The sequence below is a fragment of the Coregonus lavaretus genome (genome assembly GCF_964263955.1).
Source record: "Coregonus lavaretus genome assembly, contig: HAP1_SCAFFOLD_834, whole genome shotgun sequence".
Taxonomy (NCBI): Eukaryota; Metazoa; Chordata; class Actinopteri; order Salmoniformes; family Salmonidae; genus Coregonus; species Coregonus lavaretus.
The window spans coordinates 108,201-132,808 of NW_028163438.1; the positions used below are offsets into that span (position 1 = coordinate 108,201).

General features: G+C 44.0%; 2 protein-coding genes across 3 annotated transcripts in view; one reads left to right on the plus strand and one right to left on the minus strand.

Moving 5' to 3' along the window:
- Positions 1-11,507, plus strand: part of LOC311118143 (uncharacterized protein) — a gene marked incomplete at its 3' end in the record, with an annotated part of 64,598 nt that extends 53,091 nt beyond the window's left edge. Inside the window, exons 2-3 of one of the 2 annotated variants that reach the window (XM_084193006.1) lie at positions 7,470-8,796; positions 10,911-11,507. In XM_084193006.1, the coding sequence (XP_084049132.1) occupies positions 8,221-8,796; positions 10,911-11,507 (1,173 nt within the window). In that variant the 5' untranslated portion in view covers positions 7,470-8,220. Of the gene's footprint in view, positions 1-7,469; positions 8,797-9,601; positions 9,647-10,026 lie in introns of those variants that run through there. The other variant, XM_084193007.1, reaches the window with a different exon arrangement.
- LOC311118146 (NLR family CARD domain-containing protein 3-like) lies at positions 10,928-18,633 on the minus strand. Its single transcript, XM_084193009.1, has 5 exons — positions 16,883-18,633; positions 16,376-16,549; positions 14,936-15,095; positions 13,025-13,067; positions 10,928-12,591 (listed from the first exon to the last, which is right to left on the minus strand). The coding sequence occupies exons 1-5, from the start codon at positions 18,604-18,606 to the stop codon at positions 12,068-12,070; spliced, it is 2,625 nt and encodes an 874-aa protein (XP_084049135.1). The 5' UTR covers positions 18,607-18,633; the 3' UTR covers positions 10,928-12,067.
- Positions 18,634-24,608: the final 5,975 nt, after the last annotated feature.

The window sequence follows — 24,608 nt, forward strand, 5'->3', positions numbered from 1 at the left end:
CTGTCTCTGTGTCTTGTCTGGTGTCTCTCTCCATCATATCCTATTCTTCTGTTGCTGTCTCTGTGTCTTGTCTGGTGTCTCTCTCCATCATATCATATTCTTCTGTTGCCGTCTCTATGTCTTGTCTGGTGTCTCTCTCCATCATATCATATTCTTCTGTTGCTGTCTCTGTGTCTTGTCTGGTGTCTCTCTCCATCATATCATATTCTTCTGTTGCCGTCTCTCTGTCTTGTCTGGTGTCTCTCTCCATCATATCATATTCTTCTGTTGCTGTCTCTGTGTCTTGTCTGGTGTCTCTCTCCATCATATCATATTCTTCTGTTGCTGTCTCTGTGTATTGTCTGATGTCTCTCTCCATCATATCCTATTCTTCTGTTGCTGTCTCTGTGTCTTGTCTGGTGTCTCTCTCCATCATATCGTATTCTTCTGTTGCTGTCTCTGTGTCTTGTCTGGTGTCTCTCTCTCTCTCCATCACTTTCTCTGTGTCGTCTATTGATGTCTCTCATCTTGTCTGGTGTCTCTCTCCATCAACAGAAATATTGGTGAGGTTTAGGCCTACTCCAATACAACATTGAAAACATGAAAACACGACTACATAATACCATTAAATACAGTTGGAATATAGTTACAACACTCAAACTGTTTCCATCAAACAGAAAAACAACAAGAAAGCTGGATAAACACATTTAGATTTCTACATACTGCACTTTGCTTTTGCATGACCATACAGCTGTTTAAGGTCATACAAAGGCAGAGTGCAGTATCAGCATTTAAGGGGTCATAGGTCAGATCAGTGGTCATGGTTGATATGCATGGACCAAAAAAAACAACTTTAAAGCCATTTGTTCTCAGATTCACTGTTTGCGTAGACTGCTCTTTGCCTTTGTAGGGCAGTAGTTCAGGTGGCTTCCCTTGCCCTTAGTCTGCCTCCTGTCCCTCCTATCGCCATGGAGACACCTTCCTGAAAACAATGACTCCATACTTTGCTGAAACCTGTTCTGCCAGTTCATGTCCTTAAAGATGAATGTTGGAATGTTCCAATGTGGTTACCACATAAAGATGCCAAGATAGATCACGCATCCATAACTGGTTTCCTGCTTGTAGCAAGCCACGTTCACAGGAATCCTTTTCTCTAACTATAAGTCATATGATTTCATGAGAATATTTTTCTGGAGTGAGAGTGTAATGCAAGTCAAGGTGTCCTTGGATGAATGTCAACAAGATTTATAACCAGCATTGTTAAATTAACTGTTGTAATAAATAAAATAAAATATTTGTAAATGTATTGTCACAGACACCGGATAGATGCAGTGAAATGTGTTGTTTTACAGGGTCATAGTAGTACGGCGCCCCCTGGAGCAAATCAGGTGTAAGTGCCTTGCTTAAGGGCACAGACAGATTTTTACCTTGACGGCCCAGGTATTTGAACCAGCAACCTTTCAGTTACTGGCCCCACTAGGTAATCTTACCATACCAGTTCACGCCCTAAAATAAGACAATGTTCAAGTGTTCAAATGTAGTCCATGAAGAGGTATTAGGATTATGTACACAGCTATTCTGCCGTACAATTGCAAACTGCTGCTACACATTTGGTAAAAGATGAGTTCAGACCTAAATTCAGGCTTCGTAGTATCTGTTATATCTTGTGACAAAGTGTCCTGATTCAATTATCTTCAGTTTCAGAGAAAATGGAGGGTCAAATTTGATGCAACTACAAAATCCCAGTAAAAACCAAGGAAACAGCAGTAAGTGAGGTTACTGCCATCTGGCTTTGTTCCACCATGTTCTACTGCAGTTACTATGGTTTTCCTTGGTATTCTATCAGGCTCTGAGTTCAGGCCATCCCGACCATGACACTCACCCTCACACACTCCATGAGACAGCCAGTGATCCAGTTATCACCAGAATAAACATGGCACAATCACGGGGAAACATTATGGTTTAACTCGCATTGAAATGCAAATATCCAGATAATGGTAAGAAAGATAGCAAACGCTGGCTAACATAAAGAAAAGGACAGCATTGATATTAATACAAAGTCACATAAGGATAAACATTCTCCGTGATGAAATAGTTCTTACCTTATGGATAAAAACAGCTTGAGGGTTGCTACAATACAACATTCAAAACATGAAAACACAACTACACAACACCATTAAAAACAACAAGAAAGCTGGATAAACACATTTAGATTTTTTAGATACTGCACTTTGCTTTTGCATGACCCATACAGCTGTTTAAGGTCATACAAAGGCAGAGTGCAGTATCAGCATTTTAGGGGTCATAGGTCAGATCAGTGGTCATAATAAGATGATACATCAGTGCATTTACACTTATCTACCTACGACATATTTGGCTGGACAGCAAAAACAACTTTAAAGCCTTTTTTGTCTTCAGTTGGACTCTTTTCTAGTTGATGCTCTTTGCTTTGTAGGGCCGTTTATTCAAGCAGTCAACGGACAACAACTCTTAATGCAATCACGGGGAAATCACTTTTGAAAGCAGTTTTGGCCTTTGTTAAAAAAAGAGGGGGATCCAAGCTTTCCATTGATAACACATTTATTTCTATACTCCTACAATTGCGCTACTGCGTTGTTTTAAAAATGCAGTTACAACTGGAGTGTCAAGCATGGCTTAGGAACATTCACAACAGAGCTCTTAAAGGGGCAACGGCATCTTAAAAGGGTAACTTTGTAATAGAAACCCCCCCAACAACAATTCTGAGTGAATAATAATAATAATAAATAATAATAATAATCAGGAAGTTGTGTCCAATGGGGTAAATGCAGATGGACAAACCCCCTGCTTCATTTATAGCCACTATGCTGCATCCGTTGGGCTACAGGGGATCATGCGTATTGCTAATAGAACATCTGATAATAGACCATGAATATAGGATATATGGTTCAATATGTTAAAATCATTTACCATCTGATAATAGACCATGAATACAGGATATATGGTTCAATATGTTAAAATCATTTAACATCTGATAATAGACCATGAATACAGGATATATGGTTCAATATGTTAAAATCATTTACCATCTGATAATAGACCATGAATACAGGATATATGGTTCAATATGTTAAAATCATTTACCATCTGATAATAGACCATGAATACAGGATATATGGTTCAATATGTTAAAATCATTTACCATCTGATAATAGACCATGCATACAGGATATATGGTTCAATATGTTAAAATCATTTACCATCTGATATTAGACCATGCATACAGGCTATATGGTTCAATATGTTAAAATCATTTACCATCTGATAATAGACCATGCATACAGGATATATGGTTCAATATGTTAAAATCATTTACCATCTGATAATAGACCATGCATACAGGCTATATGGTTCTATTAACTCATTTTGCTGGAATACGTTATGCAAATATGCAACTTGTTTGTTGAAATGTTAATAAATGGGAGCTTCCTCAAGCAGCCATCTCTTTCCCGACAATCCCCTTTGTGCACGAACCCTTACATATGGTAATTAAACATTAAAACACCTGCGGCTTATAGTCCAGTGCGGCTTATATATGTACACATCATTCAATTTAGCTGCTGCGGCTTATACTCCGGTGCGCCTTATAGTGCGGAAAATACGGTACTTGTCTATCTGAAATGAAGCATCAAGTGATAGATTTTAAACAAATACATGTCTGTCATTGAACAACCCCATGCCATGATTAGATAGTGATAAAAAACACACCAATCTCTTTCATAATTTCTTTAAACTATAAAGGCTAATACACCAACATTTCTGAAAAGTGATATATTTCGTTTTGGAATGAAACTCTTCTCATGTTTCCCCATCTGAGCTCAGAGTAGATGAGAGACTGAGGGGCGGTTTCCCAGACAGAGTTTAATTGAAGTCAGGACCAGGTAAATTCTACTTAAGTATCTCCACAATATCCCCACACGTCTTATTACCTGTTCTGTCTGTGTCACGTATACTCCCTCTCCGGCGTTCCAGGTCACCAGTCTGCTCATTATTATGCACACCTGTCACCATCGTTACGACCCCTGCGACCAATCAGACTCACCTGGACTCCATCACCTTCCTGATTACCTCCCCTATATCAGGCACTCCCTTTGGTTCCTTCCCCAGGCGTTATTGATTCTGTTTCAGGGCTTCATGTCTGTACGCTACTCCTGTTACTTGTTTTGTTCTATATATTATTAAATTAACTTCCTGTACTTGCTTCCTGACTCCCAGCGTACACGTTGCAGTCTGGCTGTAGCAGGCTGCCTAGTAAATTAAATGTCTTTGGCCCCATTATACTAAAACATGTAGGCACAATGTTGTCCTCATCCATGTAATTTAAAAGAACAAAATATTCAAACCGTTCTGTATATGAGCTCCACTGCTCAATACTTTCATCAAACTGTCCAATGTTTCCAACATTTCCAATAATTTTTCGTATCTCAATAAGCTCCTGATTGTCACTCACTTCAATATTGTCCTCAACCAAAGCAATATTTTCCTCAGTCACGTGATCTTCATTCACTTCACTCACTGACGTTTCCTCCTAAGTTCGCTCATTTAGCAGTTTAAATTAAAAGGTTTGTCTTCACAGTTGAATAAATGTCCTTTCCTTTAATCACTGTATATTCCTCCCTTTTAATCACAGTCCTTTTCTGCCGTCCATGACGATGTTAACTCCAGTGGTGGAAAAAGTACCCAATTGTCATACTTGAGTAAAAGTAAAGACACCTTAACAGAAAATGACTAAACTAAAAGTGAAAGTCACCCAGTAAAATACTACTTGAGTAAAAGTCCAAAAGTAGTTAGTTTTAAATATACTTAACCCTCCCGTTGTCCTAGGGTCAAAATGACCCGCCACTGTGTTGAACCAACTTTATTTAATTTTTATATTTTTTGGATCATTTGTGAGAAGGAGGCAGTGATACTTTCTTTAAAGTCTCACTGCCTCCTTCTCACAAATTATTCCAAAAATATAACATTTAAATAAAGTTGGTTCAACACAGTGGCGGGTCATTTTGACCCTAGGACAACGGGAGGGTTAAGTATCAAAAGTAAATGTAATTGCTAAAATATACTTAAGTATCAAAGGTAAAATACAAGTACAAATCATTTCAAATTCCTTACATAAAGCAAACCAGACGATTTTCTTGTTTTTAAAATGTACATTCAGCCAGAGGTACACTGCAACACTCAGACAATTTACAAACAAAGCATTTGTGTTTAGTGAGTCTGCCAAATCAGAGGCAGTAGGGATGTTCTCTTGATAAGTGTGTGAATTGGACCATTTCCTATCCTGCTAAGCATTCAAAATGTAACGAGTACTTTTGGGTGTCAGGGAAAATGTATGGAGTAAAAAGTACATTATTTTCTTTAGGAATGTAGTGAAGTAAAAGTAAAAGTAGTCAAAAATATAAATAGTAAAGTAAAGTACAGATACCCCAAAACAACTACTTAAGTAGTACTTTAAAGTATTTTTACTTAAGTACTTTACATCACTGGTTAGCGCTCTTTCTTAGCTAGCTAGACTATGCACTTGCCTCTGCTAGCAATACACTGTGCTAACATTAGCATAGACTGGACCACAGAAAATAACAGTTTTAAACAGTTGTAAAAACCCACTTCTTCCAGACAGAATAGTTCCTGTAGATTCAGACTTACTCATCACCAATCTTTTGTTATGTCTCGTGGGTTTCATAACCAAGTCTGTATAACAATTCAATAATGATGAGACAGGAGACAGGAATCAGTTCAACCATTTATCTGGAACGTGATCATCTCAACACATACAAACCCCCATGATGCTCTGCGGCACAACCCCAATATACAACAAATACATAAGTAAATGGACACTAAACAAAACTCATAGAGGAATTTAAATGTTCAGTTGTAGAAAGTAGGGCCATGGGATAGGGTCAGAAAGGTCAGTATGTTTGATAACTGGTTCCAGAGGTGACATAACAAGCATAAGGTCCATTATAACACAGTGAAGTAGAGGTGGGAGCTAAAAGCAGACATGGACAGTGAGACGGTGTGAGGAGGTCAGGGGTGAAACACTAGATCAGGACAGGTAGAAATGGCAGGGCTGGAAATAGACACAGAGACACATTCTGATCATGGCTCAGACCTGACCTGAGACACCCAAACAGAAGATGCCATAGCAAAGTCCTGTCCAGTAGGCTATATGGGATTTCCTTTCATCAGAATACTACACATGGAAATGTGTCCAGAGTGTGTGTCCAGTGTGTGTGTGTGTGTGTGTCCAGTGTGTGTGAGTGTGTGTGTCCAGTGTGTGTGTGTGTGTGTGTGTGTGTCCAATGTGTGTGTCCTGTGTGTGTCTGTCCAGTGTGTATGTGTGTGTGTGTCCAGCGTATGTGTGTGTGTCCAGTGTGTATGTGTGTGTGTGTCCAGTGTGTATGTGTGTGGGTCCAGTGTGTGTGTGTTTGTGTGTGTCCAGTGTGTGTGAGTGTGTGAGTGTGTGTGTCCAGTGTGTGTGTGTGTCCAGTGTGTGTGTGTGTCCAGTGTGTGTGTGTGTGTGTCCAGTGTGTGTGAGTGTGTGTGTAAGTGTGTATGTGTGTGTGTCCAGTGTCTGTGTGTGTGTCCAGTGTGTGTGAGTGTGAGTGTCCAGTGTGTGTGTCCAGTGTGTGTGTGTGTGTCCAGTGTGTGTGAGTGTGAGTGTCCAGTGTGTGTGTCCAGTGTGTGTGTGTGTGTCCAGTGTGTGTGTGTGTGTGCCCAGTGTGTGTGTGTGTCCAGTGTGTGTGTGTCCTGTGTGTGTGTGTGTGTGTGTGTCAGGTGTGTGTGTGTCCAGTGTGTGTGAGTGTGTATGTGTGTGTGTCCAGTGTCTGTGTGTGTGTCCAGTGTGTGTGAGTGTGAGTGTCCAGTGTGTGTGTCCAGTGTGTGTGTGTGTGTCCAGTGTGTGTGATTGTGTGTGTCCAGTGTGTGTGTGTCCAGTGTGTGTGTGTCCAGTGTGTGTGTGTCCAGTGTGTGTGTGTCCTGTGTGTGTGTGTGTCCAGTGTGTATGTGTGTGTGTGTGTGTCCAGTATGTATGTGTGTGGGTCCAGTGTGAGTGTGTGTGTTTGTGTGTGTCCAGTGTGTGTGTCTGTGTGTGTCCAGTGTGTGTGAGTGTGTGTGTCCAGTGTGTTTGTGTGTGTGTGTGTGTGTGTGTGTGTGTGTGTCAGGTGTGTGTGTCCAGTGTGTATGTGTGTGTGTGTCCAGTGTGTGTGTGTCCAGCGTATGTGTGTGTGTCCAGTGTGTATGTGTGTGTGTGTGTCCAGTGTGTATGTGTGTGGGTCCAGTGTGTGTGTGTGTGTGTGTGTCCAGTGTGTGTGTGTGTATGTGTTTGTGTGTGTATGTGTGTGTGTCCAGTGTCTGTGAGTGTGTGTGTCCAGTGTGTGTGAGTGTGTGTGTCCAGTGTGTGTGAGTGTGTGTGTCTAGTGTGTGTGTCCTGTGTGTGTGTGTGTGTGTGTCAGGTGTGTGTGTGTCCAGTGTGTGTGTGTGTGTGTGTGTCCAGTGTGTGTGTGTGTGTGTCCAGTGTGAATGTGTGTGTGTCGTGTGTGTGTGTGTCCAGTGTGTATGTGTGTGGGTCCAGTGTGAGTGTGTGTGTTTGTGTGTGTCCAGTGTGTGTGTGTCCAGTGTGTGTGTGTGTGTGTGTGTCCAGTGTGTGTGTGTGTGTGTCCATTGTGTGTGTGTGTCCTGTGTGTGTGTGTGTGTCAGGTGTGTGTGTGTGTCCCCAGCGTATGTGTGTGTGTCCAGTGTGTGTGTGTCCAGTGTGTGTGTGTCCAGTGTGTGTGTCCAGTGTGTGTGAGTGTGTGTGAGTGTGTCCAGTGTGTGTGAGTGTGTATGTCCAGTGTGTGTGTGTGTTTGTGTGTGTCCAATGTGTGTGTCCTGTGTTTGTGTGTGTGTGTATGTTTGTGTGTGTCCAGTGTGTATGTGTCCAGCGTATGTGTGTGTGTCCAGTGTGTATGTGTGTGTGTGTCCAGTGTGTATGTGTGTGGGTCCAGTGTGTGTGTGTTTGTGTGTGTCCAGTGTGTGTGAGTGTGTGAGTGTGTGTCCTGTGTGTGTGTGTCAGGTGTGTGTGTGTCCAGTGTGTGTGTGTGTATCCAGTGTGTGTGTGTGTCCAGTGTGTGTGTCCTTTGTGTGTGTGTGTGTCAGGTGTGTGTGTGTCCAGTGTGTATGTGTGTGGGTCCAGTGTGAGTGTGTGTGTGTGTGTGTGTCCAGAGTATGTGTGTGTGTCCAGTGTGTGTGTGTGTGTTTGTGTCCAGTGTGTGTGAGTGTGTGTGTCCAGTGTGTGTGTCCAGTGTGTGTGTGTGTCCTGTGTGTGTGTGTGTGTGTCCTGTGTGTGTGTGTGTGTCAGGTGTGTGTGTGTGTCAGGTGTGTGTGTGTTCTCTGTGTGTGTGTGTGTGTCCAGTGTGTGTGTGTTCTCTGTGTGTGTGTGTGTGTCCAGTGTGTGTGTGTTCAGTGTGTGTGTGTGTGTCCAGTGTGTGTGTCCAGAGTGTGTGTGTGTCCATTGTGTGTGTGTGTCCAGTGTGTGGGTGTGTGTGTGTGTGTGTGTGTGTGTCCAGTGTGTGTGTGTGTGTGTCCTGTGTGTGTGTGTGTCTGTGTGTGTCAGGTGTGTGTGTCCAGTGTGTGTGTGTGTGTCCTGTGTGTGTGTGTGTGTCAGGTGTGTGTGTGTGTGAGTGTCCAGTGAGTGTGAGTGTGTGTGTCCAGTGTGTGTGTGTGTGTGTCCAGTGTGTGTGTGTGTGTGTGTGTGTGTGTGTGTGTGTCCAGTGTGTGTGTGTGTGTCCTGTGTGTGTGTGTGTGTATGTCCTGTGTGTGTGTGTGTCCAGTGTGTGTGAGTGTGTGTGTCCAGTGTGTGTGTGTGTGTGTGTGTGTGTGTCCAATGTGTGTGTCCTGTGTGTGTGTGTCCAGTGTGTATGTGTGTGTGTGTCCAGCGTATGTGTGTGTGTCCAGTGTGTATGTGTGTGTGTGTCCAGTGTGTATGTGTGTGGGTCCAGTGTGTGTGTGTTTGTGTGTGTCCAGTGTGTGTGAGTGTGTGAGTGTGTGTGTCCAGTGTGTGTGTGTGTCCAGTGTGTGTGTGTGTCCAGTGTGTGTGTGTGTGTGTCCAGTGTGTGTGAGTGTGTGTGTAAGTGTGTATGTGTGTGTGTCCAGTGTCTGTGTGTGTGTCCAGTGTGTGTGAGTGTGAGTGTCCAGTGTGTGTGTCCAGTGTGTGTGTGTGTGTCCAGTGTGTGTGAGTGTGAGTGTCCAGTGTGTGTGTCCAGTGTGTGTGTGTGTGTCCAGTGTGTGTGTGTGTGTGCCCAGTGTGTGTGTGTGTCCAGTGTGTGTGTGTCCTGTGTGTGTGTGTGTGTGTGTCAGGTGTGTGTGTGTCCAGTGTGTGTGAGTGTGTATGTGTGTGTGTCCAGTGTCTGTGTGTGTGTCCAGTGTGTGTGAGTGTGAGTGTCCAGTGTGTGTGTCCAGTGTGTGTGTGTGTGTCCAGTGTGTGTGATTGTGTGTGTCCAGTGTGTGTGTGTCCAGTGTGTGTGTGTCCAGTGTGTGTGTGTCCAGTGTGTGTGTGTCCTGTGTGTGTGTGTGTCCAGTGTGTATGTGTGTGTGTGTGTCCAGTATGTATGTGTGTGGGTCCAGTGTGAGTGTGTGTGTTTGTGTGTGTCCAGTGTGTGTGTCTGTGTGTGTCCAGTGTGTGTGAGTGTGTGTGTCCAGTGTGTTTGTGTGTGTGTGTGTGTGTGTGTGTGTGTCAGGTGTGTGTGTCCAGTGTGTATGTGTGTGTGTGTCCAGTGTGTGTGTGTCCAGCGTATGTGTGTGTGTCCAGTGTGTATGTGTGTGTGTGTGTCCAGTGTGTATGTGTGTGGGTCCAGTGTGTGTGTGTGTGTGTGTGTGTGTCCAGTGTGTGTGTGTGTATGTGTTTGTGTGTGTATGTGTGTGTGTCCAGTGTCTGTGAGTGTGTGTGTCCAGTGTGTGTGAGTGTGTGTGTCCAGTGTGTGTGAGTGTGTGTGTCTAGTGTGTGTGTCCTGTGTGTGTGTGTGTGTGTGTCAGGTGTGTGTGTGTCCAGTGTGTGTGTGTGTGTGTGTGTCCAGTGTGTGTGTGTGTGTGTCCAGTGTGAATGTGTGTGTGTCGTGTGTGTGTGTGTCCAGTGTGTATGTGTGTGGGTCCAGTGTGAGTGTGTGTGTTTGTGTGTGTCCAGTGTGTGTGTGTCCAGTGTGTGTGTGTGTGTGTGTGTCCAGTGTGTGTGTGTGTGTGTCCATTGTGTGTGTGTGTCCTGTGTGTGTGTGTGTGTCAGGTGTGTGTGTGTGTCCCCAGCGTATGTGTGTGTGTCCAGTGTGTGTGTGTCCAGTGTGTGTGTGTCCAGTGTGTGTGTCCAGTGTGTGTGAGTGTGTGTGTGTGTGTCCAGTGTGTGTGAGTGTGTATGTCCAGTGTGTGTGTGTGTTTGTGTGTGTCCAATGTGTGTGTCCTGTGTTTGTGTGTGTGTGTATGTTTGTGTGTGTCCAGTGTGTATGTGTCCAGCGTATGTGTGTGTGTCCAGTGTGTATGTGTGTGTGTGTCCAGTGTGTATGTGTGTGGGTCCAGTGTGTGTGTGTTTGTGTGTGTCCAGTGTGTGTGAGTGTGTGAGTGTGTGTCCTGTGTGTGTGTGTCAGGTGTGTGTGTGTCCAGTGTGTGTGTGTGTATCCAGTGTGTGTGTGTGTCCAGTGTGTGTGTCCTTTGTGTGTGTGTGTGTCAGGTGTGTGTGTGTCCAGTGTGTATGTGTGTGGGTCCAGTGTGAGTGTGTGTGTGTGTGTGTGTCCAGAGTATGTGTGTGTGTCCAGTGTGTGTGTGTGTGTTTGTGTCCAGTGTGTGTGAGTGTGTGTGTCCAGTGTGTGTGTCCAGTGTGTGTGTGTGTCCTGTGTGTGTGTGTGTGTGTCCTGTGTGTGTGTGTGTGTCAGGTGTGTGTGTGTGTCAGGTGTGTGTGTGTTCTCTGTGTGTGTGTGTGTGTCCAGTGTGTGTGTGTTCTCTGTGTGTGTGTGTGTGTCCAGTGTGTGTGTGTTCAGTGTGTGTGTGTGTGTCCAGTGTGTGTGTCCAGAGTGTGTGTGTGTCCATTGTGTGTGTGTGTCCAGTGTGTGGGTGTGTGTGTGTGTGTGTGTGTCCAGTGTGTGTGTGTGTGTGTCCTGTGTGTGTGTGTGTGTCTGTGTGTGTCAGGTGTGTGTGTCCAGTGTGTGTGTGTGTGTCCTGTGTGTGTGTGTGTGTCAGGTGTGTGTGTGTGTGAGTGTGAGTGTGTGTGTCCAGTGTGTGTGTGTGTGTGTGTGTCCAGTGTGTGTGTGTGTGTGTGTGTGTGTGTGTGTGTGTCCAGTGTGTGTGTGTGTGTCCTGTGTGTGTGTGTGTGTGTCCTGTGTGTGTGTGTGTCCAGTGTGTGTGTGTTCTCTGTGTGTGTGTGTGTGTCCAATGTGTGTGTGTTCAGTGTGTGTGTGTGTGTCCAGTGTGTGTGTGTTCAGTGTGTGTGTGTGTGTGTGTCCAGTGTGTGTGTGTGTGTCCAGAGTGTATGAGTGTGTGTCCTGTGTGTGTGTGTGTCCAGTGTGTGTGTGTTCTCTGTGTGTGTGTGTGTGTCCAATGTGTGTGTGTTCAGTGTGTGTGTGTGTGTCCAGTGTGTGTGTGTTCAGTGTGTGTGTGTGTGTGTGTCCAGTGTGTGTGTGTGTGTCCAGAGTGTGTGTGTGTCCATTGTGTGTGTGTCCCCAGTGTGTGGGTGTGTGTGATCAGTGTGTGTGTGTGTCCAGTGTGTGTCAGTGTGTGTGTGTGTGTTCAGAATGTGTGTGTGTGTGTGTCCAGTGTTTGTGTGTCCAGTGTGTGTGTGTGTGTCCAGTATGTGTGTGTCCAGTGTGTGTGTCCAGTGTGTCAGTGTGTGTGTCCAGTGTGTGTGTGTGTTCAGAATGTGTGTGTGTGTGTCCAGTGTTTGTGTGTCCAGTGTGTGTGTGTGTCCAGTATGTGTGTGTCCAGTGTGTGTGTCCAGTGTGTCAGTGTGTGTGTTCAGTGTGTCAGTGTGTGTGTTCAGTGTGTGTGTGTTCCCAGTGTGTGTGTGTGTGTGTGTCAGTGTTACCATGGTTATTATTTACAGGGACACTGAGGAGTCATCATAAACCCTAAACCCTGGATAGAGGGGCTCAGTGAATGTGGAGTGGAATGTGTTCAGGTGGGTCAGTGTGTCAGAGGAGATTCTGTAGAAGGACAGAGTGCCGGCTGGCCAGTCCAGATACACTCCTACTCTGTGGGAGCTGGAGGAGGGGACGTCTATGGTAGTGGACTTCTTATTGTGACAGGCAGAGTAACGTTTGTCAGAGCAGAGCAGACTCCAGGACTTGTCATTCCATCCAATCCCAAAGTCATCACCCCTTCCTCTCCTGCTGATTCCTTTATATGCCACTCCTATACCAGCCCATCTCCCACTCCACTCTACCTCCCAGTAACAGCGCCCAGTCAGACCCTCTCTACACAGCACCTGTCTCCAGTCCTCAAATCTCTCTGGGTGATCAGGATACGGCTGCTCCTCTCTCCTACATGTCACCTTTCTGTTCTCCTCAGACAGAGAGAGGAATCTGTTTACTGTGTTTGGGTCCAGTGTGAGATCACAGACATCTGATGGATGAAACCAGACACAATATTAGAAATCATCATCATTCACATTAGAATGTTAACTCACTTTTCACTAATTCATTTAATGTAGATGTTTCTAGGTATCAAAAGGAGAAGTTAAGGTAACTTGAGATTTGTTCAATGATCATATGTTATACTGTATGGTAATATAAAAAACACTTATTCCCATTAATTACACACACACACACACACACACACACACACACACACATCCTGAACAAACACAAACACACACACACACACACATTGTCAAAGCAACTCTTAGTAAACTTTGGTGTCCCTGATTTGTGCTTCTGTAGAACTACAGCTGATATTTAATATGACCAAGTAAGTAATGATGGTGGTCTTTGACTTTGACTTCACTTGAATTAAAGACTTATTCATAGTCATATTCTTCACAGCAGTCAACACTCACATTTTCTAAGTCCAGGTTTCATTGTGTTCTCTCCACCATGTTCCACACTGTAGCGGTAAGCAGAAGAACAGACAGTCATTGAGGGATACACCTGAACTCACACACACACACATTGGACACACACACACACACACACACACAGTCATTATATAACTTTGTCCAAGCTGTGGTAAGAATGCTTGTCCAGTGTGTGTGTCCAGTGTGTGTAACTTGTGTGTGTGTGTGTCCAGTGTGTGTGTGTGTGTGTCCAGTGTGTGTGTCTGTCCAGTGTGTGTGTGTATCCAGTGTGTGTGTGTGTCCAGTGTGTGTGTCTAGTGTGTGTGTGTTTCTAGTGTGTGCGTGTGTGTGTGTGTGTGTGTGTGTCTAGTGTGTGTGTGTGTCTAGTGTGTGTGTCCAATGTGTTTGTGTATATCTAGTGTGTCTATTGTGTGTGTTTGTGTCCTGTGTGTGTGTTTGTGTCCAGTGTGTGTGTGTGTGTGTGTGTATGTGTCCAGTGTTTGAGTGTATGTGTGTGTGTGTGTGTTCAGTGTGTCTGTGTGTGTTTCCAGTGTGTGTGTGTGTTTGTGTGTGTGTGTGTCCAGTGTGTGTGTGTGTGTGTGTGTGTGTCCAGTGTGTGTGTGTGTGTGTCCAGTGTACGTGTCTATGTGTGTGTGTGCGTGTGTGTATGTGTGTGTGTCTGGTGTGTGTGTGTGTGTGTGTGTGTATGTGTGTGTGTAGCGTGTGTGTCCAGTGTGTGTGTGTGTGTGTCCAGTGTGTGTGTGTGTGTGTGTGTGTGTGTGTGTGTGTGTGTTTGTGTCCAGGGTAAGTTTCTCTGTGTGTGTGTCTAGTGTGTGTGTCCAGTGTGTGTGTGTGTTCAGTGTGTGTGTGTGTGTCCAGTGAGTGTGTGTATGTGTGTGTGTGTCTAGTGTGTATGTGTCCAGTGTGTGAGTATATGTGTGTGTGTGTGTGTGTTCAGTGTGTCTCTGTGTTTCCAGTGTGTGTGTGTGTGTGCGTGTGTGTGTCCAGTGTGTGTGTGTGTCCAGTGTGTGTGTGTCCAGTGTGTGTGTGTGTGTGTGTGTGTGTCCAGTGTATGTTTCTATGTGTGTGTGTGTGTGTGTGTGTGTGTGTGTGTGTCTGGTGTGTGTGTGTGTGTGTGTATGTGTGTGTGTAGCGTGTGTGTCCAGTGTGTGTGTGTGTGTGTCCAGTGTGTGTTTGTGTGTGTGTGTGTGTGTGTGTGTGTGTTTGTGTCCAGGGTAAGTTTCTCTGTGTGTGTGTCTAGTGTGTGTGTCCAGTGTGTGTGTGTTTTCAGTGTGTGTGTGTGTGTGTCCAGTGAGTGTGTGTATGTGTGTGTGTGTCTAGTGTGTATGTGTCCAGTGTGTGAGTATATGTGTGTGTGTGTGTGTGTTCAGTGTGTCTGTGTGTTTCCAGTGTGTGTGTGTGTGTGCGTGTGTGTGTCCAGTGTGTGTGTTTGTGTGTGTGTGTGTCCAGTGTGTGTGTGTGTGTGTGTGTGTGTGTGTGTGTCCAGTGTACGTTTCTATGTGTGTGTGTGTGTGTGTGTGTGTTTGTGTGTGTGTGTGTTTGTGTGTACAGCGTGTGTTTGTGTGTGAGTGTGTCCAGTGTACGTGTCTGTTTGTGCGTCTAGTATGTGTGTTTGTGTGCGTCCAGTGTTTGTGTGTGTCCAGTGTGTGTGTGTGTGTGTGTTTGTGTGTGTGGGTCCAGTGTGTGTGTCCAGTGTGTGTGCGTGTATCCACACTAGACACACACACACACACACACACACACACACACACACAGGACACACACACACACACACAGTCTTTATATAACTTAGTCCAAGTGGTGGTCAGAATGTTTGTCTTAACTAGCCTGATAACTCCAACATGTCTGATATGAACATTGACATAAACCCTCTACATACTTGAGTTTCTCCAGTCTGCAGTGTGGATCCTCCAGTCCAGCAGAGAGCAGTCTGACTCCTGAGTCTCCTGGGTGATTGTAGCTCAGGTCCAGCTCTCTCAGGAGTGAGGGGTTTGACTTCAGAGCTGAGACCAGAGAAGCACAGCCTTCCTCTGTGACTAGACAGCCTGACAGCCTGCAAAGAGTCAAATCATATTAAAACCACACTGCTATTCTTTGGTGGTGAAAATAGTGGCAATATATTTTTTCAACATATTCAGATATATCAGTGTCCTGAAACCTGACATATCTATTCATAAATTAATGTATCATTATTTGAAATTATCAAATTATTGCTTGTAGATAGAAACATGTATTGTACAAATATTTGAGTAGACTGACCAGACCATTTTAAAAAGCAGTATCAGTCAAAAGACAGACAGTGAGGTATCAGATTTAGATTTAATTTATGTATATCTGTTTCAACATTTAGAAATGAAAGCACTTTATGTATCTAGTCCCCCCATTTGAAGAAGTCAAAAGTATTCTGACCAATTCACTTATAGTGTATTAAAGTAGTCAAAAGTTTAGTATTTGGTCCCAAACTCGTTGGTTGCATTTGCAGTTTGTTTTGGTTGTGTTTTGGGTTATGTTTTGCCCGATAGTAACTGAATGGTGGATGATGACTGGAGTAATTTTCTGTCTAAGTGAGTAGATAACATGTTTCTAAACACTACTAAATTAATCCTGATGATGCCATGATTAAGAAAAATCATGAATGAATCATGAATAATAATGAGTGAGAGAGTTACAGAGGCTACAACAAAACATGCTAACCTCTCACCATTACCAATAACAGAGGGGGAATGATCCTTGTTCCTCTGTAACTTTCTCATTCATCATCATTCATGATTCATTCATGATTATTCATAATCATAGTAGCGTCCACATGAATGTAGAAGTGTTCAGAAACATCTTCTATTCTTACTGACAATACAAGTGAAGTGACTCCAAAATTACAGGACATTATTCACCATTCAGTTTCTATTAGGAAAAACATCATCCAAAACACAACCAAGACAAACTGCAAATGCATTCAACAAGTTTGTAGAAACACAAGCTTGATGTAATCACTGCAGGTAAGGAATATGGGACCAAATACTAAACTTTGGACTAAATTAATTTGTCCAAATACTTATTACTTTTTCAAATGGGAGAACTAGATACATTAAGTGCTTTCATTTCTAAACAGTACAACAGGTATGTATGAATACCCTCAAATAAAAAGTGACATTCTGTACTGTTGCCTAATATGAAACATTACATCTCAAATCCAAAATGATGGAGCATAGCACCAAATGTAAAACTGTAAGCTTCACTGTCCAAACACATATGGTGTGGACTATGTGTGCCTGGTAAACACATGTGGATCTGGTGAACAGTTCTCACTTGTTGACCAACTACAGGAATACTGACCTCAGAGTCTCCAGTTTACAGTGGGGATTCCCCAGTCCAGCAGAGAGCAGCTTCACTCCTGAATCCTTCAGGTCATTGTTACTCAGATCCAGCTCTCTCAGGTGTGAGGGGTTTGAACTGAGAACTGAGGCCAACACTTCACAGGATGTGTCTGTGAGTTTACAGCCAGTGAGTCTGTCAACAGAGTAAATACCACGAGGGACAGGTTGTATTAAAATGTTACATTTAGCTTCCCTGCTTACACTGTTACCTCTGCACTAATAATGTGAACACTGTGTATAGATGTCTCAATGCTACAACTTTTCTGATCCGTTTGTATTACAGTTTGTTTAAGACTTTTCAGCTGATAGAAAGTTTAGTCAGCCAATGAAAATGTTGTTGTTCTTACATACAGTAAAGTTTGGTCTCAGGGATAGTCACATGAGTACTTACAGAGCCAGTCAGCCAATAAAAATGCTGCTGTAACTACAATGTATTTTGGTGTGGGATATTTCCATGAATACTTACAGAGCTTTCCTGCAGCCTCTCACAGCTGGGAGCAGTCTCCTACGACCCTCCTCTGATGTCTTGTATACCTTCAGGTCAAATACATCCAGAACCTCCTCTGATATCTGTAGCATGTAGGCCAGTGCTGAACACTGAGAAAGTGTGAGGTTTTTGGATCTCTTCTCTGACCTCAAGTACGCTTGGATTTCCTCTTGTACTGAATGGTCTTTCATCTCTATCAGACAGTGGAAGAGATTGATGCACCTCTCAGGGGAGATGTTCTTCCTCTGCATCACCTTAAGGGATCGGATTGTTTTCTGGACGCTGTCTGGACTGCTTTCTGTCTGTGTCACCAGACCTCGTAGGAGTTTCTGATTGGACTCCAGTGACATGCCATGAAGGAAGCGGACAAAGAGGTCCAGGTGTCCGTTCTTGCTCTCCAAGGCTTTATCCACGGTACTCTTCAGCAGCTCATGCGAGGTTAGCTCTTCAGATGCAGCTCTAGACTTTCTCTTGAGGAAGGGCTTCAGTGCATCCATGTTCTTGGTTGTGTAACAATGGTACATGTAGACAGCTGAGAGAAACTCCTGAATGCTCAGATGAACAAAGCAGTACACCACTCTCTGAAATAACACAGACTCTTCTTTAAAGATTTGTGTGCACACTCCTGAGTACACTGAGGCTTCTTTGACATCAATGCCACACTCTTTCAGGTCTTCTTCATAGAACATGAGATTACCCTTCTCCAGATTTTCAAACGCCAGCTTCCCCAGCTTCAGAAGAATTTCCTTATCTGACTCCATGAGCTCCTGTTGATCCATCTCATCTCTTCCATGATATTTCTGGTTCTTCAGGCTGGTCTGAATGAGCAGGAAGTGTATTGACATCTCAGTCAGAGTCGTGGGCATCTCTCTCCTCTTGTCTGTACTCAACATGTGTTCAAGGACTATTGCAGAAATCCAACAGAAGACTGGAATGTGGCACATGATGTGGAGGCTCCTTGATGTCTTTATGTGTGAGATGATTCTGCTGGCCAGGTCCTCATCACTGAATCTCTTCCTGAAATACTCCTCCTTCTGTGGGTCATTGAACCCTCGTACCTCTGTCACCTGGTCAACACACTTAGGGGGGATCTGATTGGTTGCTGCAGGTCGGGAGGTTATCCATAGGAGAGCAGAGGGAAGCAGATTCCCCTTGATGAGGTTTGTCAGCAGAACATCGACAGACGATGTCTGGGTGACATCAGACACCTTTTCATTGTGCTGGAAATCCAATGGAAGTCTGCTTTCATCCAAACCATCAAAGATGAACATAGCTTTACAGGCAGTGAGTTTATTTGCATTGCCTATGTCTAGTTCTGTGTGGAAGCCATTTAAAAGTCTGAGAAGACTGTACTGGAGATCTTTAATCAAGTTCAGCTCCCGGAAAGGAAGCACAAATATGATATCCACATCTTGGTTCGCCTTCTCTTCAGCCCAGTCTAGGATGAACTTCTGCACAGAGACTGTTTTTCCGATGCCAGCGATGCCCTTCGTCAGCACAGTTCTGATGCTTCTCTCTTGGCCTGGTAAGGGTTTAAATATGTCATTGCAGTGGATTGCTGTGTCATGTGAGGTTGGTGTCCTGGATGCTGTCTCTAGCTGCCACACCTCATGTTCATTGTTAACCCCTTCACTCTCTCCCTCTGTGATGTAGAGCTCTGTGTAAATCCTGTTGAGGGGAGTTTGGTTCCGTGCTTTTTCCATGCCTTCTATCACACATTCATACCTCCTTTTCAGACTGTCTTTTTGGTTTACTATAGCTCTCTGTAGACTGTCATCCACTACAAGGGAAGAGGGAAAATGATGTGTATCAGAAACATTCATTGACAGGATGAAAAGTGGGCCTTCCACAACTACAGTAACTTATATTATCTCATAATATTGTAGTTAACTACTGTAAATCATATTAAGGTATTGACTTGGCCCACGTGTGCAAGTGGTCTTCCTGTTTTCAGAGCCTCGTGTTTCATTGGGTTGACTCAGCTGCTGTAGTACAGGCCGTGTTCTGGATCTCTTTCTACACTGAGGACAGTCATAGTCTCCTGAAGGAGCAGGTTTCTCCCAGTATCTGGTGATGCACTGTCTGCAGAACCTGTGTCCACAGGTGATAGAGACTGGATCCCTCAGCACCTGCTGACACACTGCACACCTGGACTGATCCTCTGGCAGAGTAGACCATCCACTACAGAGATAAAGGAGAGAGAGATTGTAGATGTTAATACTGATCCTTTAACAGAGTAGACCTTCCACTACAGAGATAAAGGAGAGAGAGATTGTAGATGTTAATACTGATCCTCTGGCAGAGTAGACCTTCCACTACAGAGATAAAGGAGAGAGAGAGAGATTGTAGATGTTAATACTGATCCTCTGGCAGAGTAGACCTTCCACTACAGAGATATAGGAGAGAGAGAGATTGTAGATGTTAATACTGATCCTCTGGCAGAGTAGACCTTCCACTACAGAGATAAAGGAGAGAGAGAGATTGTAGATGTTAATACTGATCCTCTGGCAGAGTAGACCTTCCACTACAGAGATAAAGGAGAGAGAGAGAGATTGTAGATGTTAATACTGATCCTCTGGCAGAGTAGACCATCCACTACAGAGATAAAGGAGAGAGAGAGAGATTGTAGATGTTAATACTGATCCTCTGGCAGAGTAGACCTTCCACTACAGAGATAAAGGAGAGAGAGATTGTAAATGTTAATACTGATCCTCTAACAGAGTAGACCATCCACTACAGAGATAAAGGAGAGAGAGATTGTTGATGTTAATACTGATCCTCTAACAGAGTAGACCTTCCACTACAGAGATAAAGGAGAGAGAGATTGTTGATGTTAATACTGATCCTTTAACAGAGTAGACCTTCCACTACAGAGATAAAGGAGAGAGAGAGAGATTGTAGATGTTAATACTGATCCTCTGGCAGAGTAGACCTTCCACTACAGAGATAAAGGAGAGAGAGATTGTAAATGTTAATACTGATCCTCTAACAGAGTAGACCATCCACTACAGAGATAAAGGAGAGAGAGATTGTAGATGTTAATACTGATCCTCTAACAGAGTAGACCTTCCACTACAGAGGTAAAGGAGAGAGAGAGAGATTGTAGATGTTAATACTGATCCTCTAACAGAGTAGACCTTCCACTACAGAGATAAAGGAGAGAGAGAGAGAGATTGTAGATGTTAATACTGATCCTCTAACAGAGTAGACCTTCCACTACAGAGATAAAAGAAGGTGCAGTAATCACTCTAATAAACTGTTAAAACAAATTACACATTACAAAACATATCTATATGACATCTTGAATATTCTCCTCTTCACTAGTAATATTATTCTGACTAGTGACAGACCTTGGGTCAAAGGTAATTGATCCATCACCACTGGAATTGACAGGACGATCCATGGAGAAGTCACTGATCATAGACAGACAGCTGGGAACAGAATACTCTGCTCTCTGAGTGTGGTAGTAGCCTCTGGAATGAATAACATGTCCACAGTGGTATTACTAAACTATATGAACTCAGAAGGCTGTAGAAACATGTCCACAGTGGTATTACTAAACTATATGAACTCAGAAGGTTGTAGAAACATGTCCACAGTGCCATTACTAAACTATATGAACTCAGAAGGTTGTAGAAACATGTCCACAGTGCCATTACTAAACTATATGAACTCTGAAGGTTGTAGAAACATGTCCACGGTGGTATTACTAAACTATATGAACTCAGAAGGTTGTAGAAACATGTCCACAGTGGTATTACTAAACTATATGAACTCAGAAGGTTGTAGAAACATGTCCACAGTGGTATTACTAAACTATATGAACTCAGAAGGTTGTAGAAACATGTCCACAGTGGTATTACTAAACTATATGAACTCAGAAGGTTGTAGAAACATGTCCACAGTGGTATTACTAAACTATATGAAATCAGAAGGTTGTGGAAACATGTCCACAGTGGTATTACTAAACTATATGAACTCAGAAGGTTGTAGAAACATGTCCACAGTGGTATTACTAAACTATATGAACTCAGAAGGTTGTAGAAACATGTCCACAGTGGTATTACTAAACTATATGAACTCTGAAGGTTGTAGAAACATGTCCACAGTGGTATTACTAAACTATATGAACTCAGAAGGTTGTAGAAACATGTCCACAGTGGTATTACTAAACTATATGAACTCAGAAGGCTGTAGAAACATGTCCACAGTGGTATTACTAAACTATATGAACTCTGAAGGCTGTAGAAACATGTCCACAGTGGTATTACTAAACTATATGAACTCTGAAGGTTGTAGAAACATGTCCACAGTGGTATTACTAAACTATATGAACTCAGAAGGTTGTAGAAACATGTCCACAGTGGTATTACTAAACTATATGAACTCAGGTTGTAGAAACATGTCCACAGTGCCATTACTAAACTATATGAACTCTGAAGGTTGTAGAAACATGTCCACAGTGGTATTACTAAACTATATGAACTCAGAAGGTTGTAGAAACATGTCCACAGTGGTATTACTAAACAATATCAACTCAGAAGTTGATGATACGCCTGTTGCGTAGCAGCCACTGAACTGCTCTCGGACTTACTTATTGCTGTTCACTGGACCTTATGATCACACAGCTGATGCCTGCTTGTTCCTTTATACAGTGCCCCATCCTGTTGATCTGTTTATCCTCAGCCCAAACTTTCGTTGCCATTACCAGCTGTTGTCTTAGCTCTCTCGAATAGCACCTGTGATTGCTTTATGCCTCTCTCCCATGTCAATATGCCTTGCCTATTGCTGTTTTGGTTATTTCTTATTGTACTATTTCATTGTAGAGCCCCCAGCCCAGCTCAACCTGCCTTAGACAGCTCCTTTGTCCCACCCCCCCATACATATAGATCGGCTCAATCGGTGCCTCCAGTGATGCTATCTCTTTCATTGTTACCCAACGCTTAGGTTTACCTCCACTGTACTCATATCCTTCCATATCCTTGTCTGTACATAATGTACACAACACCCGGCAATCTGCCCCCTCTATTCTCTGTACCCAATGCACTAGAAGACCAGTTCTTAAAGCCTTTAGCCGTATCCTTATTCTACTCCTCCTCTGTTCCTCTGGTGATGTAGAGGTTAACCCAGGCCCTGTAGCCCTCAGTATCACTCCTACCCCCCAGGCGCTATCATTTGTTGACTTCTGTAACCATAAAAGCCTTGGTTTCTTGCATGTTAACATAAGAAGCCTCCTCCCTAAGTTTGAGTTATTCACTGCGTTAGCACACTCCGCCAACCCTGATGTTGTAGCAGTCTGAATCCTGGCTTAGGAAGGCCACCAAAGATTCAGAAATGTCCATTCCCAACAACAATATTTTCCGTCTAGATAGAACTGCCAAAGGGGGCGGAGTTGCAATCTACTGTAGAGATAGCCTGCAGAGCTTTATCATACTATCCAGGTCAGTTTGAGCTTCTACTTCAAAAAATCCACCTTTCCAGAAATAAGTCTCTCACTGTTGCCGCTTGCTACAGACCCACCTCAGCCCCCAGCTGTGCCCTGGACACCATATGTGAATTGATTGAACCCCATCTATCCTCAGAGTTCGTATTGCTTGGCAGCGATCACTGCCTCATTGCCTGCGTCCGTAATGGGTCCGCGGTCAAACGACCACCCCACATCACTGTCAAACGCTCCCTAAAACACTTCAGCGAGCAGGCCTTTCTAATTGACCTGGCCCGGGTATCCTGGATGGATATTGACCTCATTCTGTCAGTAGAGGATGCCTGGTTGTTCTTTAAAAGTGCTTTCCTCTCCATCTTAAATAAACATGCCCCATTCAAAAAAATGCAGAATTAAGAACAGATATAGCCCCTGGTTCACCCCAGACTTGACTGCCCTTGACCAGCACAAAAACATCCTGTGGCGTACTGCATTAGCATCGAACAGCCCCCGCGATACGCAACTTTTCAGGGAAGTCAGAAACCAATATACACAATCAGTTAGGAAAGCAAAGGCTAGCTTTTTCAAACAGAAATTTGCATCCTGTAGCACTAAATCCAAAAAGCTTTGGGACACTGTAAAGTCCATGGAGAATAAGAGCACCTCCTCCCAGCTGCCCACTGCACTGAGGCTAGGAAACACTGTCACTACCACTAAATCTACGATAATCGAACATTTCAACAAGTATTTTGCTACAGCTGGCCATGCTTTCCACCTGGCTACCCCTACCCCGGCCACCTGCTCTGCACCCTCCACTGCAACTTGCCCACTCCACTGCAACTTTCTTTCTAAAATTAGCCGCGGAAATTGTCGCAACCCCTATTACTAGCCTGTTCAACCTCTCTTTCGTATCGTCTGAGATCCCCAGAGATTGGAAAGCTGCCGCGGTCATCCCCCTCTTCAAAGGGGGTGACACTCTAGATCCAAACTGTTACAGACCTATATCCATCCTGCCCTGCCTTTCGAAAGTATTTGAAAGCTAAGTTAACAAACAGATCACCGACCATTTCGAATCCCACCGTACCTTCTCCGCTATGCAATCTGGTTTCCGAGCTGGTCATGGGTGCACCTCAGCCACGCTCAAGGTCCTAAACGATATTATAACCGCGATCGATAAAAGACAGTACTGTGCAGCCGTCTTCATCGACCTGGCCAAGGCTTTCGACTCCGTCAATCACCGCATTCTAATTGGCAGACTAAATAGCCTTGGTTTCTCATATACCTGCCTCGCCTGGTTCACCAACTACTTCTCAGATAGAGTTCAATGTGTCAAATCGGAGGGCCTGTTGTCTGGACCTCTGGCAGTCTCTATGGGGGTGCCACAGGGTTCAATTCTCGGGCCGACTCTATTCTCTGTGTATATCAATGATGTCGCTCTTGCTGCTGGTGACTCTCAAATCAAATCAAATCAAATCAAGTTTTATTGGTCACATGCGCAGAATACAACAGGTGCAGACATTACAGTGAAATGCTTACTTACAGCCCTTAACCAACAGTGCACTCTCAGATCCACCTCTACGCAGACGACACCATTTTGTATACATCTGGCCCTTCATTGGACACTGTGTTAACAAACCTCCAAACGAGCTTCAATGCCATACAACACTCCTTCCGTAGCCTCCAACTGCTCTTAAACGCTAGTAAAACTAAATGCATGCTCTTCAATCGAACGCTGCTTGCACCCGCCCACCCGACTAGAATCACTACTCTCGGCGGGTCTGACTTAGAATATGTGGACAACTACAAACACCTAGGTGTCTGGTTAGACCGTAAAACTCTCCTTCCAGACTCACATTAAGCATCTCCAATCCAAAGTTAAATCTAGAATCGGCTTCCTATTTCGCAACAAAGCCTCCTTCACTCATGCTGCCAAACATGCCCTCGTAAAACTGACTATCCTACCGATCCTTGACTTCGGCGATGTCATTTACAAAATAGCCTCCAACACTCTACTCAGCAAATTGGATTTAGTCTACCACAGTGCCATCCGTTTTGTCACCAAAGCCCCGTATACTACCCACCATTGTGACCTGTACACTCTTGTTGGCTGGCCCTCACTACATATTCGTCGCCAATCCCACTGGCTCCAGGTCATCTATAAATCTCTGCTAGGCAAATCCCCACCTTATCTTAGCTCATTGGTCACCATAGCAACACCCACCCGTAGTGTGCGCTCCAGCAGGTTTATCTCACTGGTCATCCCCAAAAGTCAACACCTCCTTT